Genomic DNA, 17,501 nt, shown 5'->3' on the forward strand with positions numbered 1-17,501 from the left:
CTACCACCAGAATGAGTGCTGCGATTAAGGGGACTTGCACCACCAAGCCCCACTTGACAGTCCACTATCAAAATCTTTGGCTTGCCTGAGTAAAAATCCAGGTCCACGGAGTACATCAGACTCAAGGTCCAATACCAATTCTAGGTCTGAGGCAAGAAACCACTACACTGGACATTGAGTTGATAAATGCACTGTGGACAGCAATGGCTCAAGACGAATAGGATCTACTCTTTAAGAGATCACCAAAGGTTAAAGTACCCCGCAGGACCCTGGCAGGTCCGGTTTTTATGCAAATTGCCCCCGCGAGGTCCGCCCCTAGCCAATCAGGGTCTCCAGACAAGCGGTCCAATCAGGAGCGCCAGAGAGCGGTGGGAGGCGGGCTCCTTCCGGCAATCCCGCTGTGCAGTCGGCGGGGAAGCGGAGGAGGAGCGGTGCGTGCGACCCCCTTCGCTGTGGCCTCCGCGGTCCCGAGCTGAGGGGGACGTGGGCGAGCTCGGAGCCGCGCGATGGTGAGCGTGGGGTCTCTGTCCCCAGACAGGGAAGAGCGGCCTGCTGGGCCGCGGGAGTCGGAGTGGTGGGTCCCTCCTGGGACTGGGGGAGAGGTGGGGTGGGCGTCTTGGAAAGTTCGGGTTCCTGCGAAGATGTGAGTTTAAAAGGCGAAGCGGCGAGCCCCGGGCCGGTAACCGGGCGGCTTGCGGCTGGCCGGAGGGGCCCACGCTGACCCGGGGAGACGAGGGCAGCACGCTGGGGAGCCCAGAACACCAGCTTGGGCGGGGTCGCCCCGAGCCCGAGCGGGTCTGCCCACTGCTCCGTCGGCCGCGCACGTGCGGGCTGTGACAGCTTGCAGCTAACGCCGCACCCGGTTGTAACCCTGCGTGCAGGCTTCAGAGTAAGCCGGTAGCTGTCGGAGGAGAGGGGCCACCCTGGGCCGCCCCAGGACAAGGGAGGAGAAACCTGGAGCGGGACCCGGGAGTGTACGGAGTGGAGGACCCCTGCGGTGCGCTGCAGCCGCTGACTGCTGCTGAAATAAGCCTTGTTTCTTGATATGTGTGTGTGTCCCGGTGTGTGTGTCCAGTGTGGCAGGTGTGAGGTCACAGGACAACTTTATGGAGTGAGTGCTCTCCTTCCGCGGTTAACGGATCGAACTCAGGTTGTCTTACCTTAAACTGGACCATATCCCAGAGCGTAGTATTGTTTATTTTTTCTTTTTATTAAAAAAAAGTTAACTCCTCCCCCCCCCAAATCTGGGAGTTAAATGCAACAGCTTTGCATAGCTGGGTAAGTGCTCTATTACTCCTTAGGCCTATCTGCAGCCTTGGCCTACCTTGAGGATAATTGCTTTTAAGTTAGTTTTGAAATTGTGAATCATGAATCTCTGCTTTGCTCTTTCCCAGGGCTGTTCTCGTATTCTAACTTTCTTGCAATTCCATGAATTTCTGCAGCAGTTTTCAGTCTGACAAGGTTGGCCACTGGGGTTCCTTAGGTGGTGTGGTCCTGCGTGTTTAAAGGCTCTTGCCATCAAGTGAACATGAAGAAGAGAATGGTTTTCCTTTTACTTAAACTTAGATTCTTGCTGAGCTGGAGACAGAAGCAGGGGGATCTCTGTAAGTTCTAGGTCAGCCAGGTCTATGTAGTGAGTTCAGGCAAGTCAGGATTACATAGTGAGAGCCTCTCTCAAAAGAAAGAAAGAAAAACCAAAATACTTAGATTCTTGGTTCCTCAGAATCCCTCAGTGCATGGCAGCTTCTGCTTCCAAGCCTGAAGACCTGGGTTAATCCTTCTACCAAGAAGCCACTTGGTAGAAGGAGAGAGTGTCACAGGAGTTCTTTGAACTTCTGTTCCTCACTTCATACATGCATCATGGCAATGCATAGCCACACATGCACACAGAAAGGAATGTTTTTTTAAAAATCTGATTTTTTTTTTTTAAAAAAACAAGCCCTGCAGTTTTAAAACTACAACTTTACTATTTACTGTTGGATGTAGATTCACACATTTACTTATTGGCTGAGAACTTGATGGATGCTTTTCCAACTACATCTTCAAGTCTTTTATCATGTGTGTATAGAGCTGTGATTGAGTGTGTATACTCTGTTCCTTGACATCGGTGTGCACTTCCTCGTCTTGGTTGGTCCCTTGTTAGGCATAGTGCTAGTATAACTGTCCTAGACCCTGTTTTGGTGTGATGTATCTTCAACTTCTGTAAACAAAATCACCATTTCAAAGTATTTTGGAGTCCAAGATGCATCATTTTGCCATAAAGGGTAATGTTAAGAACTATCCCTCAAGTCTGGTGAATGCCATTAATCCCAGTGCTCTAGAGACAGAGGCAGGCAAATCTCTGAGTTCAAGGACAGGCTGGTCTACAGAGCTAGTTCTGTGACAACCAAGGTGATACAGAGAAACCTGTCTCAAATGACCAAAATAAAGAGAAGATGGCGAGGAGCAGGAGGAGAGAAGGGAAGGAAGAAAGAATGAACCATCCCCTTTGTGGAATCAAGCCAATTGTTTTTATTTATTTCAAGATGCAAGCTAAACTTGAACTAGAGATTTCCCTCAGTCACCTGACATCTGAAGTTAAAAGTGTGTCCCACCACATCTGATGGATATAGTAGCTTATAGTTCTGATTCTGGGAAATAGTGGTGTGTTTGGGTAGAATCAATTGTTTTCTTGAGACAGAATCTCTCACAGTGTAGCTATGGCTAGCCTGGAATTAGCCATGCAGACCAGGCTGGTCTCAGATTTGCAGAGATCTGCCTGCTTCTGGCTTCCTAGTGCAAGGATTAAAGGTGTGGTGTGCCAGCATGCCCAGCCTAGACTCCTTTCATCCGTAACTTCTTCCGTTTGCCAGGTTCAGTACCTCTGTGGTTGATTTCTGTTGATGTGTCAGCATGAGAAGTCAAGTGCTTGACTTTTCACTGTTTCATCATTATCAAGGAAGTGAACCTATTTCTATACCAATAGTTTTTATCTTCATACATATACACACATATATTTGCTTATTGTTACATTGTAAAGCTTGTGCTTATTTTATTATGTATTTATGTGTGTCTGTGTTGTACTCAAGGAGGTCAGAGAGATGTCAGTTCTGTTGACAATGTTCCAGACCCCAGGGGGAGGGCTGTGAGACAGGAAGTAGCAATCACTGTATCAGGACTGGGGCAGAGCAGCAGCACATCCTGTGTCCTGAGCCCAGGAGTGAGAGAGTGCTGCTCTAGTGCCACTCCTTCCGCAGCCTTCGGTGCTTGCATGACGACTTCCGTGTGGTGGAGGACGTGTGCATCCCACAGAGTGGTCAGTCAAGTATGTGCAATGTTTAGGTCTCAGTGAGCTTTGAGGATGTGGCTGTGCAGTTCACCCAGGACGAGTGGGCTTTGCTGGACCCTTCCCAGAGGAGTCTGTACAGAGATGTGATGCTGGAGACCTGCAGGAGCCTCGCTGCCATAGGTAAGGCTGTCATCCTACCTTCACTCTGTAAATGAGGGGGCACGAGTCTCTTGCTGTAGATGCTCTTCGGGATTGAGGCTATTGAAAGGCAGATTATGTTATATAAATCAGACCAGGTTTTGATGTAAAACAACTCAAGAAACTACTTTTTTAGGAATTTCTAATTTATCTTAAATTTTTTGGGACTCTTTTTAGGACACAAATGGGAAGACCAGAATTTGGAAGACCATTATATAAATCCTGGAAGAAATCTGAGGTAATGTACATGCAGAGATAGAATCAACAGGCTTTTGAGGAATTTTTTAAATTACTTTTTATTTTTTACAGCCTAGTCATTACCCTCCTCCTGGTCAACTCTCCCACAGTTCCTCATTCCATTTCTCGCCTTCCAACCCCCAATGTCCCCACCTCACTCCCACCCTGCTCCATCAGGCCTCCCCACTCCCTGGGGCCTCAAGTCTCGAGGGTTAGGCATGTCTTCTCCCAATGAAGCCAGACTAGGCAGTCCTCTGCTGTATGTGTTTCAGGGAGTGGGGTGGGGGACTCATGTATGCTACCTGGTTGGTTGGTGGCTCAGTGTCTGAGAGACCTCAGGGGTCCTGGTTAATTGAGACTGCTGGTTTCCCTATGTGGTCACCCTTCTCTTTAACTTTTTCCAGCCTTTCCCTAATTCAACCATAGGGGTCCCCAATTTCAGTCCGTTGGTTGGGTGTATCTGCATCTGTCTCAGTCAGCTGCTGCTTGGGCCTCTCATAGGACAGCAATGCTAGGCTCCTGTCTTTACACACACCATAGCATCAGTAATAGTGTCAGGCCTTGGAGCTTTCCCTTGAGATGGATCCCAAGTTAGGCTGGTCACTGGACCTCCTTTCCCTCAGTCGCTTTTCCATTTTTGTCCCTGCATTTCTTTTAGACAGGGACAATTCTTGGTCAGAGGTTTTTGACTGTGGGATGGCAATCCCATCCCTCTACTTTCTTTCTGCTGGAGGCGGGCTCTGTAAGTTCCCTCTCCCCACTGTAGGGTATTTCATCTAAGATCCCTCCCTTTTAAGTTCTGAGACTCTTTCACTTCTCAGGTCTCTAGTACTCTCTAGAGGGTCCCCCCACCTCTCACCCACGGAGATTGCATATTTCCATTCATTGTGCTGGCCCTCAAGGCTTCTCTCCTGTTCCACCCCCATACCTGATCATATTCCCCCTTTCCCCTCCCTGTCTCTTCTTCCACTCAGCCCCTCCCTCTCTGCCTCCATGATTGCTTTCTACTTTCTCCCAAGTGAGATTGAGGCATCCTCACTTGGACCTTTCTGCTTGTCAACCTTCTTGAGTTCTGTGGGTTGTGTCCTAGGTGTTCTGCACTTTTGTAGCTAATGTCCACTCATTACTGAGTACACAGCATGCATATCCTTTTGCATCTGGGTCACCTCACTCAGGATGATATTTTCTAGTCCCATCCATTTGCCTGCAAAACTCAGGATGTCCTCATTCTTTTTTTTTTAAGATTTATTTTATGTATATGAGTATACTGTAGCTGTCCTCAGACACACCAGAAGAGGGCATCAGATCCCATTACAGATGGCTGTGAGCCACCATGTGGTTGCTGGGAATTGAACTCAGGACCTTTGGAAGAGCAGTCAGTGCTCTTAACCACTGAGCCATCTCCCCAGCCCAGTCATTGTTCTTAACAGCTGAGTAGTACTCCATTGTGTAAATGAACCACATTTTCTGTATCCATTCTTCTATTGTGGGACATCTGGGTTGTTTCCAGCTTCTGGCTATCACAGATAAGGCTATGAACATGGTGGAGCACGTGCCCCTGTGGTATGTATGAACATGGTGGAGCACATGCCCCTGTGGTATGGTGGCTCATATTTTAGATATATTCCCAAGAGTAGTATAGCTAGGTCTGCAGGTGGATCTATTTCCAGTTCTCTGCGGAACCTCCAGACTGATTTCCAGAGTGGTTGTGCTAGCTTGCAGTCCCACCAGCAATGGAGGAGTGTTCCTCTTTCTCCACATCCTCACCAATATGGGCTGTCACCTGAGGTTTTGATCTTAGCCATTCTGACTGGTGTGAGGTGGAATCTCAGGGTCGTTTTGATTTGCATTTCTCTGATGACTAAGGATGCTGAGCATTTAAGTGCTTCTCAGCCATTCAAGATTCCTCTGTTGTAAATTCTCTGTTTACCTCTATACCCCATTTTTTGATAAGGTTGTTTGGTTTTTTTGGAGGTTAGCTTCTTCAGTTCTTTATATATTTTGGATATCAACCCTTTATCAGATGTGGGCTTAGTGAAGTTTTTTTCCCCAATCTGTAGGTTGCCATTTTGTCTTATTGATGGTGTATTTTGCCTTACAGAAGCTTTTCAGTTTCATGAGGTCCTGCTTGTCAATTCTTGATCTTAGAGTGTTAGCCATCGGAGTTCTGTTTAGGAAATTTATTTCCCCCTGAGTCAATGAATTCGAGGCTCTTTCCCATTTTCTCTTCTATTAGATTCAGTGTATCTGGTTTGAGGTCCTTGATCCACTTAGGACTTGAGCTTTGTGCAAGGTGACAAATATGGGTCTATTTTCATATTTTTACATACTGATTACCAGCTAGACCAGCACCATTTAATGAAGATGTTTCTTTTTTCCATTGTGTATTTTTGGCTTCTTTGTAAAAGATCAAGTGGTCATAAGTGTGTGGTTTTATTTCTGGGTCTTCAATTCTATTTCATTGATCAGCGGGTCTGTCTCTGTACCAATACCATGCTGTTTTTATCACTATTGCTCTGCAGTATAGCTTGAGGTAAGGAATGGTGATTCCCCCAGCCATTCTTTTATTGTTTGTTTTTACGGGCTGGAAAAAAATGGCTTAGTAGTTAAGAGCACTGCCTGCTTTTCCAGAAGTCCTGAGTTCAGTTCCCAGCAACCACATTGTGGCTCAGTGGAGTATGATGCCCTCTTCTGGTGTGTCTGAAGGCAGCAACAGTGTACTTATATAAATAAAATAAATAAATAAATCTTTTTTAAAAATTGTTTTTGCTATCATGATTTTTTTGTTTTTCCAGATGAAATTGAGAATTGCTCTTTCCATGTCTTTGAAGAATTGTGTTGTAATTTGATGGGGATTGTGTTAAATCTGTAGATGGCTTTTGGTAGGATGGCCATTTTTCCTGTTAATCATACCAATCCATGAGCATGGGAGATCTCTCCATTTTCTGAGGTCTTCTTCAATTTCTTTCTTGAGAGACTTGAAGTGCTTGTCATACAGATCTTTCACTTGTTTGGTTAGAGTTACCCCAAGGTATTGTATATTATTTGTGACTATTGTGAAGGGTGTTTTCTTTCTCAGCCTGTTTATCATTTGTATAGAGGAAGGCTACTGACTTGTTTGAGTTAATTTTATGTCCAGCCATTTTGCTGAAGTTGTTTATCAGCTATAGAAGTTCTCTGGTAGAAGTTTTGGGGTTGCTTATGTATACTCTCACATCATCTGCAAATAATGATACCTTTATTTTCTTCTTTGCCAGTTTGTATCCCCTTGATCTCTTTTTTTGTCTTATTGCTCTAGCTAGAACTTTGAGTACTGTATTGAATAGGTAGGGGGAGAGTGGGCATCCTTGTCTAGTCCCTGATTTTAGTGAGATTGCTTCAAGATTCCCTCCATTTAATTGGATATTGGCTGTCGGTTTGCTGTATATTGATTTTATTATGTTTAGGTATGGGACTTGAATTCCTGATCTTTCCAATACTTTTAACATGAAGGTGTGTTATATTTTGTCAAATGCTTTTTCACCATCTAATGAGATGGTCATGATTTTTTTTTCTTTTGAGTTTGTTTATATAGTGGATTGCATTAATGGATTTTCATATATTGAACCAATCTTGCATCTCTGGGATGAAGTGTACTTGATCGTGGTGAATGTTGGTTTTGATGTGTTCCTGGATTCAGTTTGTGAAATTTTAATTTTTGCATCAATATTCATAAGTGAAATTGGTCTGAAGTTCTCTTTCTATGTTGGGTCTCTGTGTGGTTTAGGTATCAGAGAAATTGTGGCTTCATAGAATGAATTAGGTTGTGTTCCTTCTGTCTCTATTTCATGGAATAGTTGAGGAGTGTTGGTATTAGCTCTTTTTGAAGGTCTGGTAGAATTCCACACTAAAGCCATCTGGCCCTAGGCTTTTTTTGGTTGGAAGGTTTATAAATAACGTCTTCTATTTCCAAAGGGGATATGGGCCTATTTAGATAGTTTACCTGCTCTTGATTTAATTTTTGTATGTGTTATCTGTCTAGAAAGTCATTATCTAGATTTTCTAGTTTTGTTGAGTATAAGCTTTTGTAGTAGGATCTGATGATGTTTTGAATTTCCTCAGTTTCTGTTGTTATGTCTCCCTTTTCATTTCTGATTGTGTTAACTGGGTACTGCCTCTGGGCCCTTTAGTTAATTTTCTAGGAGTTTATCTATCTTGTTGATTTTCTCAAAGAACCAGCTTTTGGTCTTGTTGATTCTTTGTATTGTTCTCTTTGTTTCAATTTGGTTGATTTAGGCCCTGAGTTTGACTATTTCCTGCCTCTACTTCTCTTAGGTATGTTCGCTTCTTTTTGTTTTAGAGCTCTCAGGTGTTCTAGAGCTCTCAAGTTGCTAGTGTAGGATCTCTCCAGTTTCTTTACCAGGGCGCTTAGTCCTATGAATTGTCCTTTTAGCACTGCTTTCATTGTGTCCCATAGTTTGGGTATGATGTGTCAACATTTTCATTGAATTCCAGGAAGTCTTTAATTTCTTTCTTTATTTCTTTCCTGAACAAGTTACTATTGAGTAGAGAGTTGTTCAGTTTCCATGGGTATGTGGGTTTTCTGTTGTTTTTGTTGTTATTGAAGTCTAGCCTTAGTCCATGGTAATCTGATGAGGTACTTGGGATTATTTCAATCTTGTATCTGTTGAGGCTTGTTTTGTGACAGAATATATGGTCAGTTTTGGAGAAGGTTCTGTGAGGTTCTGAGAACATATATTCTTTGTTTTAGGGTGAAATGTTCTGTATATATCTGTTAAATCCATTTGGTTCATAACCTCTCTTATTTTTACTGTGTCTCTTGTTTAGTTTCTGTTTCAATGATCTGTCCATTGGTGAGAGGTGGGGTGTTGACGTCTCCCACTATTATTGTATAGGGTTCAATGTGTGTTTTGAGCTTTTAGTAAAGTTTCTTTTATGAATGTGGGTGCTCTTGCATTTGGGGCACAGATGTTCAGAATTGAGACTTTTGGCGGATTTTTCCTTTGATGAATATGAAGTGTCCTTCCCCATCTCGCTTGATAACTTTTGGTTGAAAGTCTAATTTATTGGTTTTTAGGACGGCTGCTCCTGCTTGTTTCTTGAGACCATTTGCTTGAAGATTTTTTCCAGCCTTTACTCAGGAAGTATCTGTCTTTGTCATTGAGGTGTGTTTCTTATATGCAGCCAAATCCTGCTTGCATATCTAGTCTGTTAGCTTATGTCTTTTTATTATGGAATTGAGTCCTTTGATACTGAGAGATATTAAAGGCAGATGATTGTTAGTTCTTGTTATGTTTGTTGTTGTAGATGGCATTATGTGTGTGTGATTCTCTTCTTTTGGTTTTTGTTGTTAGATGATTAATTCCTTTTTTTTTTTTTTTTTTTTTTTGGTTTTTCGAGACAGGGTTTCTCTGTGTAGCCCTGGCTGTCCTGGAACTCACTCTGTAGACGAGACTGGCCTCGAACTCAGAAATCCGCCTACCTCTGTCTCCCAAGTGCTGGGATTAAAGGCGTGCGTCACCACTGCCCGGCTAGATGATTAATTTCTTGTTTTTTCTTTGGTGTAGGTACTTTCCTTGTGTTGGAGTTTTCCTTCTAGAATCTTCTGTAGGGCTGGATTGGTAGACAGATATGATTTAAATTTGGTTTTGTCATGGAATATTTGGTTTCTCCATCTATGATGATTGAGAGTTTTGCAGGGTATAACAACCTGGGCTGGCATTTGTGTTCCCTTAGGGTCTGCATGACCTCTGTCCAGGCTCTTCTGGCTTTTAAGGTCTCTGTTGAGAAATCTGGTTTAATTCTGATAGGTCTGCCTTTATATGTTACTTGGCCTTTTTTCTTTTTTTTTTTTTTTTTGTTTTGTTTTGTTTTGTTTTGTTTTTCGAGTCAGGGTTTCTCTTATAGCCCGGGCTATCCTGGAACTCACTCTGTAGACCAGGCTGGCCTCGAACTCAGAAATCCGCCTGCCTCTGCCTCCCAAGTGCTGGGATTAAAGGCGTGCACCACCACCGCCCGGCCTGGCCTTTTTTCCTTACAGCTTTTAATATTCTTTCTTTGTTCTGTGCATTTAGTGTTTTGATTATTATGTGACAGGAGGATTTTCTTTTCTGGTCTAATCCATTTGGCTATAGGCTTCTTGTACCTTTTTGGCTATCTCTTTCTTGAGATTGGGGACGTTTTCTTTTCTTTTTTTTTTTTTTTTTTTTTTCAAGACAGGGTTTCTCTGTGGAGCCCTGGCTGTCCTGGAACTCACTCTGTAGACCAGGCTGGCCTTGAACTCAGAAATCCACCTGCCTCTGCCTCCCAAGTGCTGGGATTAAAGGCGTGCACCACCACTGCCCAACTGGGCATTTTCTTCTACGATTTTGTTGAAGATATTTTCAGGTCCTTTGAGCTGGGAATCTTCAAGCTCTTCTAGTCCTATTATCCTTAGGTTTTGGTCTTTTCATTGTGTCCTGGATTTCCTGGATGTTTTGGGTTATGAGTTTTTTTATGTATTGTATTTTCTTTGAACGTTGTGTTAATATCTTCTAAGGTATCTTCTGTATTTCAGATTCTTCTGTCCTTGTGTTCTGTTGTTGATTCTTGCATCTGTAGCTCCTGACCTCTTTCCTAGGTTTCCCATCTCCAGGTTTGCTTCCCTTTGTGATTTCTTTATTGTTTCTACTTCCATTTTTAGGTCTTGGACCGCTTTGTTCAATTCCTTTACCTGTTTGATTCTGTTTTCCTGTATTCCTTTAAGGGATTTCTTTTTAAGGACTTCTACCTGTTTACCTTTGTTCTCCTGTGTTTCTTTCAGTGAGTTATTTATATCCTTCTTAAAAGACTCTATTACCTTCATGAAAAAGGATTTTAGGTCAACATCCTGGTTTCAAGTGTGTTGGTATATCCAGGGCTTGCTGTGGTGGGAGAACTGGGTTGTGATGGTGCTAAAGTATATTGGCTTCTGTTGCTTACGGTCTTGCACTTACCTCTCATCATCTGGTTATCTCTAGTGTTAACTGACCAGGGTGTCTCTGTCTAGATCCTGCCTCCTAGATCTCTGGGTTGCTGCAGGTTCCCTGAGAGACCTGTGGCCCTGGCTGTAGCAGATCTCCTGGGAGGCCTTTTGACTGTGGGGTCTTCAGAGGGGCAGACAAGCTGATGGTCTGCCCCAGCAGAAGGCGCAGGCTGGAAGAGAGGTGGAGTTTAAGCAAAGGGTATGGGTACAGAGTACACTGGGCTCCTGGTGGGGTTCCCAGCTGTTGCAGTTATCTGGGAAGATCCCTTTCCTGTTGCCTAGGGTGCAGCAGATCTCCTGGGAGGCCTTTAGACTGTGAGATCTTCAGGGGCCAGACAAGCTGATGGTCTGCCCCAGTGGAAGGCGCAGGCCAGAAGGACTTAAAGGATCCTATTTAACATACAAACATTTATTGAGAGGGGACAGGCTTTTTTTGCCCCAGCTTTCCTTCTGGCTGCTAGTATATTAGCCAAATTCTCCGGCTTTGTCTTGCATAATGTGGATGGTCTGCCCATTCTCTTCATAATGAATCTGAACACTTTCTTATCCATGGAAACCTTGAGCAGTTCCACAAAGAGATGCTCATCAGACACAAAGACCCACCTCTCCTGATCGTGTCCCACATGAGCTTGGTGTGTTTGGCACCTCAGCTTGCTCTTGTCTTTTATGACTTTGTGGTTCATGGCTGCCAGTGCCCTGTAGCTTGGGATCAGGAATCCTGGCTAAGAGTGGTGAGGGAGTGACGAAGGAACATTGAAGCTGTGATCAGGTCGTGTTCTCTAGCAGCACTACCAACACTGATGCTGCAGCCTGGGACCTCGGTGTCTGTTAGCTATAGTACAGGGAATGGTTAGCTAGTCTGGATAGGAGAGCTCTGTAGGTGGACCGTCTTAGGCTATAAGTATGTGGGGGGAGGAAGCTGTAGCTGCTAGTCTTTATACACATTGATTAGTTTTGTTCGTACACTCAGTCTCAGACTCCCAAAGGAAGCGTTGCCATCCCTCTTAAGTGTGTTGCCAATTTACCATGGGCCAGGTATAGTCTTAGTCTTCAACAGGTCATGCCATGTCAAAATACACATCTCAGGACTTCACTCACTCAGGGTTTCCTCCATTCCAGACACATGCTCACAGGGTTTGAAGAATTCTGTTGTTCTTCAGTGGGGACTGTGACAGGAAGTCTTTATAGGAATTTTGATGTGCTGTGAGATTTTACAAAGAACCAAACCAAACAAATAGTCACAATGTGAATTTTTTCATTCAAATATCTTTTACCAAAACAACAGTAATAAGTACTAAAATGTAAGCATGCTGATGAGTATGCCCTAGCATTTCACTTGGGAGTATTCTAGAGACTTGAACCAATGAATATCACTTTTTTGATCCAAGCTCTATGAGAGTCAGCATGTAGGACATCAGTCTGTTGAGTAATGACCACTCAGATCTGCAACAGGCATAAACTTGGTCTGAGTTTTGGAGCTCTCTAATAAAAGGTCGGTAGTAAAACAGCCATGACTAAATGGCTCGTCCTTTTTCTGTTGTGATTTATGTCTCCTTTACAGAAGTCACATGTTTCAGACCTTCGCTGAGAATGAAGGTGGTGATCAAGATGCAGAAAACTTGACTTGGAAACCAAAACTCAGTATGAACACGAGAAGTCCCACTGGGTTAGCCCCATGGGATCACAGTGTGTGGGGAAAGGCTTCCCCAAGTCATTTGTCCTCTAGGCGTACCACACCTCACTCCCAGTGTGATGCACATGAGCAGGAGAGATATGTGACCAAGCAGTATAACTCGGATTCTCTGAGAACCTTCCAGCGGTACATGAGAACTCACGTTGTGAATGGGCCATGTGAATGTGAAGTATGCTTAAAATACTTTGGTTTTCCAGGTACATTGGAAACACATCAGGAAACTCATAGTGGAAACAATCCCTGTCACTACAAGGAATATAGAAAGACCTCTGTGGATATTAGTTCACTGTGCGCACATGGAGGAACTCTTGCTGTGGGAAAATGTTATGAGTGTAACCAATGTGGGAAGTCTCTGAGTTCTTATAGTTCACTTCGAAGACATGAAAGAATCCATACTGAGAAAAAGCCATATAAATGCAAACAGTGCGGGAAAGCCTTTCGATACCACAGTTACCTTCACTTACATGAAAGAATTCACACTGGAGAGAAGCCCTATGAATGTAAACGATGTGGGAAAGCATTTATATTTCCTGGTGCCTTGCAGGTACATGAAAAGATTCATACTGGAGAAAAACGTCATGAATGCAAACACTGTGGGAAAGCCTTTAGACGGCACAGTGATCTTCAAGTTCATGAAAAAATTCATACAGGGGAAAAACCCTACATATGTAAACAGTGTGGTAGAGCTTTTAGACTTAACAGCCATCGTCAGAGACATGAACAAACCCATACTGAAGACAGACCCTTTATATGTAAACAGTGTGGCAGATCTTTTGAATGTTACAGTAATCTTGAGTTACATGAAAAAATTCATACTGGAGACAGACCTTTTGTTTGTACAGAATGTGGCAAAGCTTTTGGATGTTACAGTAACCTACAATTACATGAAAAAATTCATACTGGAGACAGACCCTTTGTATGTAAAGAATGTGGTAAAGCTTTCATATGTCACGGTCATCTTCAGAGGCACGAAACAACCCACACTGGAGAAAAACCCTATGGATGTAAACAGTGTGGCAAAGCCTTCAGTCGCAACAGTCATCTTCAAAGACATGAAAGAACTCACACGCAAATGTCTACATGCCCCAGAAAATGATTCCACCAAAGTCCAGCTAGGCAAAACAGTGGCTGTATTAGGATTACTTCTAGGACCGTGGACAACTTACAGCTGCATCTTCAAAATGCTACCCTAGCCTGAGTAATCACAGGAACTACCACTCTGGGGATCTCTGCAAAGCTTGTAAGCAGCTAGCTCATCTGACGGGAAAGTCTCTTCTCTCAGCAATTATTTACTGCTTTTGTAACCTTTGAAGAAGACCTTGTAAATCTTTTAAGGCTTAGTTTTCTGCAGTTTGTTAGTTGTTTACTTCCCAAGTCTCCAGCCTCCTCGTTTGAAGTCAAAGGAAATTGTTAGCAGTCTATCTTGCTGTTACATTTTGTAGTGTTTTGAACCTTGGCGGGGTGGTATAAACGGCCAGCTATGACTGAGCATTGAGATCCTGTACCACAGCCCTCATTTAGCGGCTTCACCAGTAGCTGTGGGCTCTTAGCCACCAAGGTCTTACCATCTAGTTTTGGTGTGAAACCAGGAGCAGTGATAGTAACCATTATGGTTGTACCTCGGGGGTCTCCTTGGCCAACAAATTAAAGCAGGTATCTCATTCTTGGCATTGGGATTTTATTTAGCACCCACTATGAGTGCCCTCCCCATATAGAATGCCTTCATTACTTAAACAGTTTAGCTGTTAATAACCCACTTTGAAAAAAAAAATCTAGCCTCAGTGGATGTATAAGTGAAGAAGATGTATGGTTGCACCTGGCTGTCGGTGGACTGGTTCTGTGCATCCTGGTTAATGGCTGTCCTTGTCTCTCACTCTTCTGCTGGTTCCTATACATAACACTGAATTGGGTAGGACCTTTATGCATGGAAATGCTTATAAGAGGCCTGTGGCAGTGTCCACATAGGCGAGAGCTCATTTACACTCCTCACTGATAAGTATAGGGACCGTTTAGTGTCTCAGTCCCTCATGGGGCAAGATGACTTCCCATCATAGCATTGATCAAGGCCACAATCAAGAACAGGCCTATGGTGAGACCTTTTGCTTTTGGGCTAGGATATAAAGATACCTTAGGAGAAAACTCTCCTGCTCAGAAGTGTTTTCTTCTTAACTGGTCAGTGTGTCTATTGCTGTGAGGTGGCTGCTGCCACAGTCCTCCACATACACCTTTTGGCCTTCCAACATGCACACAGTAGAAGCAACTCTTCAAGAATTTTTCCAGGTCTTTACTGCCAGAGTGAGACGACTCAGGCATCCAGTTTCACAGACTGAACAGCTACTGGTCAGCCCATCACACAGCCATTATTGAACTAACCAGCCCCACTCTATAAGCTCTCCTGCCGAATCCCCTTCCGTTACATACATACAATCTATTCATCTGCTCTCTACAGAGTCCTTTGTAAAATGACTTGGTACAGAAAGGGCTGTAAAGAAACAGAATTGATGGTTAGTGATGTAGTTCTTTTGGCACAATTCTTCTGAGTATGCACAAACATCTGGATGGGGTCCTGTGGACCAAATTTACCAGGTAGAAATAAATGCCTTTAAGGAAAAGCAATTTTTAAGTGCTTGTTACAAAAAGGACTTAAACCTCAAGCTGGTTTAGTTTTATTGGAAAACAAAAGTCTCCAAGACTGTTCGTGTTTCCTGTCATTGCTGGTATATCAGAATTCTATTAAAATTAACATGTTTGCTATTTATTTATTTAGAGGCAGAGTCTCACTTGTTAGCCCAAGCTGGCCTTAAATTCACAGATGTGCTTGCCTCTACTTCCCAAGTGCTAATACCAAAGGTTTGTGCCACCATGCCTGACTGTTTTCTGTTTTGTATTGTTTGTTTTGTTTTGTTTTTCGAGACAGGGTTTCTCTGTGTACACCTGGCTGTCCTGGAACTCACTCTGTAGACCCAGGCTGGCCTCGAACTCAGAAATCTGCCTGCCTCTGCCTCCCAAGTGCTGGGATTAAAGACATGTGCCACCACTGCCCGGCCTGGCTGTTTTCTAACATTAAAAAAAGAAAAGAAAATAGAAAAATACAAATAAGTCATCAAATAAGAATATAAGATAGCCAGTAATAGATAAATATTTTTGGTAGGATATTAAAGAGAAAAATGCTTTTAGATTTTTAAAAAAAGTGGAAGGTTGGGTTTATATGCTAGAAATTTTGTTACAGCTATTATCCTGGATAGCATTCACTTGCTACACTGGCTGTACAAGCTAACTGTTGGTACAACTCATGAGTTAACTAGGAATAGAATCTCAACTGAGGTATTCCCTAAATCAGATTGACCTGTGGGCATGTCAGTGGGAGATTATCTTGATTGATGATAGACTAGGAAGGCCCAGTCCACGGTAAGCAGCACTGTTCACTAAGTATGTGTTCTTGAATGCTAGTTCAGCTTTGGCTTGCCTTTTTGCCAGCAAGCAACATCCTCTCGAGTTCTTGCTGCACTTTATTGGCTGTGAAGTGGGTTCTTGGGCCAGAGGTAATAATGTGTGGTGTAGTAAAACTTGAAGGCCTGCCTTCAAGTTCTTGCCTTGATTTCCTGGACTATTACATAGAACTATAAGCCAAATAAACTCTTCTCCCATGGAGTTTCTTTTAAGATGTTTTATCACAGCAACAGAAATGAAAGCTACCTTTCTCCATATGGTATGGGATGGTTTTGCTCCTTGTTATGGTGTTTTTGGGCTTTATGAGATGGATGATAGGCTATGCAACCAAAAACAAAGCTCTCGTGTAGTGTGTCATTGTGAGCAGTATCAGGGAGGCCATCTACTTGATGTTCAGTGCCTTGTCTTCCTATGAGTATAGGCTTCTCCTCAACATGGATTAAGGAATGTATTCCACTGGGGTGTGGTCATGCATGCTTTAATCACAACACTTGGGAAAAAGAGTTCTGTGAGGTCCAGGTCTACCTGGTCTGTGTAATGAGTTCCAGGCAAGCCAAGACCTGTGTCAAAAAAAAAGAAAAATGAAAAGAACATTTCAATCCCTGAGCTTATTTATGTGGTATGTCATATAAACTTAAGTAGGACATAGTAGGAGTTGCATAGTTTGCTGACTGGTTTTATGTCAACTTGACACAAGCTATAGTCACATGGAATGAGACTCTAAACTGAAAAGAAAAAAAAAGCCCTAAAATATGAAGCAAGCCTGCAGGCATTTTCTTATGTAATAATTGGTATGGGAGATGGCCCAGCCCATTGTGGGTGGTTCCCCAGCTGAACTGATATCCCTGGATGCTATGCTGTAAGAAAGCAGACTGAGCAAGTCATGATAGCGCAAGACAGTAAGCAACACCCCTCTATGGCCTCTGCATCAGTTTCTGCCTCCAAGCACCTGTCTGGCTTGAGTTCCTGTCCTGACTTGTTTCCATAATGGAGTGTAGTATGAAAGCTCTTTCTTCCCCAGTTGCCTTTTCTTACATTTGGCAGGATGCAAAGAAAAATGTACAAATTAGATCTGAGCTAAAGAGTCCTTCCTCCGATCCAGAAATGCCATGAGGAGCGTGGGAATGAGGAAAAAGGCAACAACTTTAACTTTATCTGGAAAAGATATAGCTAAAGAGAAAGGGCAAGCTCATTCACCATGCAGTTGGGAACACCTAAACATGGCCTGATAAGAGCCCATGATAGGGCTCAAGTACTTGATATGTCAAGTACTTGAACTGTTACAGACTTTTGCGTATTGCTTTTATTTTATTGTATGAGTGGTTTGCCTGCCTGTATGTATATGCACTACATGCAGGCCTGGTACCTGAGGAGGCCAGAAGTGGGTATCAAATTCTCTGGAACTGGAGTTAAAGACAGTTTTAAACCATGATGTGAGCTATGAGAACTGAACTCTGGGTTGTAGACAAGAACAGCAAGTGCTCTTAACCACTGGTAAAGACTTAAACAGTGAAGGGACTGGTCACATGGTTCCATGAAGCTGGGTTATGGGGAGTAGATGAGATCCATGTGTATGCTGAGGAGGTGCAGAAACAATGATGTAACCACTTCTCAACATGAGGAAATACAAGAGAAGTCTTCTGCCCTTGTTG

General features: G+C 43.3%; 1 protein-coding gene across 1 annotated transcript; it reads left to right on the forward strand.

Annotated features, from left to right (window-relative positions):
* The first annotated feature begins 408 nt into the window (after positions 1-408).
* Positions 409-15,157, forward strand: LOC114637835 (zinc finger protein 709-like). The gene is made up of 4 exons (XM_028786140.1): positions 409-509; positions 3,322-3,448; positions 3,644-3,704; positions 12,268-15,157. The coding sequence occupies exons 1-4, from the start codon at positions 507-509 to the stop codon at positions 13,493-13,495; spliced, it is 1,419 nt and encodes a 472-aa protein (XP_028641973.1). The 5' UTR covers positions 409-506; the 3' UTR covers positions 13,496-15,157.
* Positions 15,158-17,501: the final 2,344 nt, after the last annotated feature.

The sequence above is a fragment of the Grammomys surdaster genome, unplaced genomic scaffold (genome assembly GCF_004785775.1).
Source record: "Grammomys surdaster isolate TR1022 unplaced genomic scaffold, NIH_TR_1.0 125429, whole genome shotgun sequence".
Classification (NCBI taxonomy): domain Eukaryota; kingdom Metazoa; phylum Chordata; class Mammalia; order Rodentia; family Muridae; genus Grammomys; species Grammomys surdaster.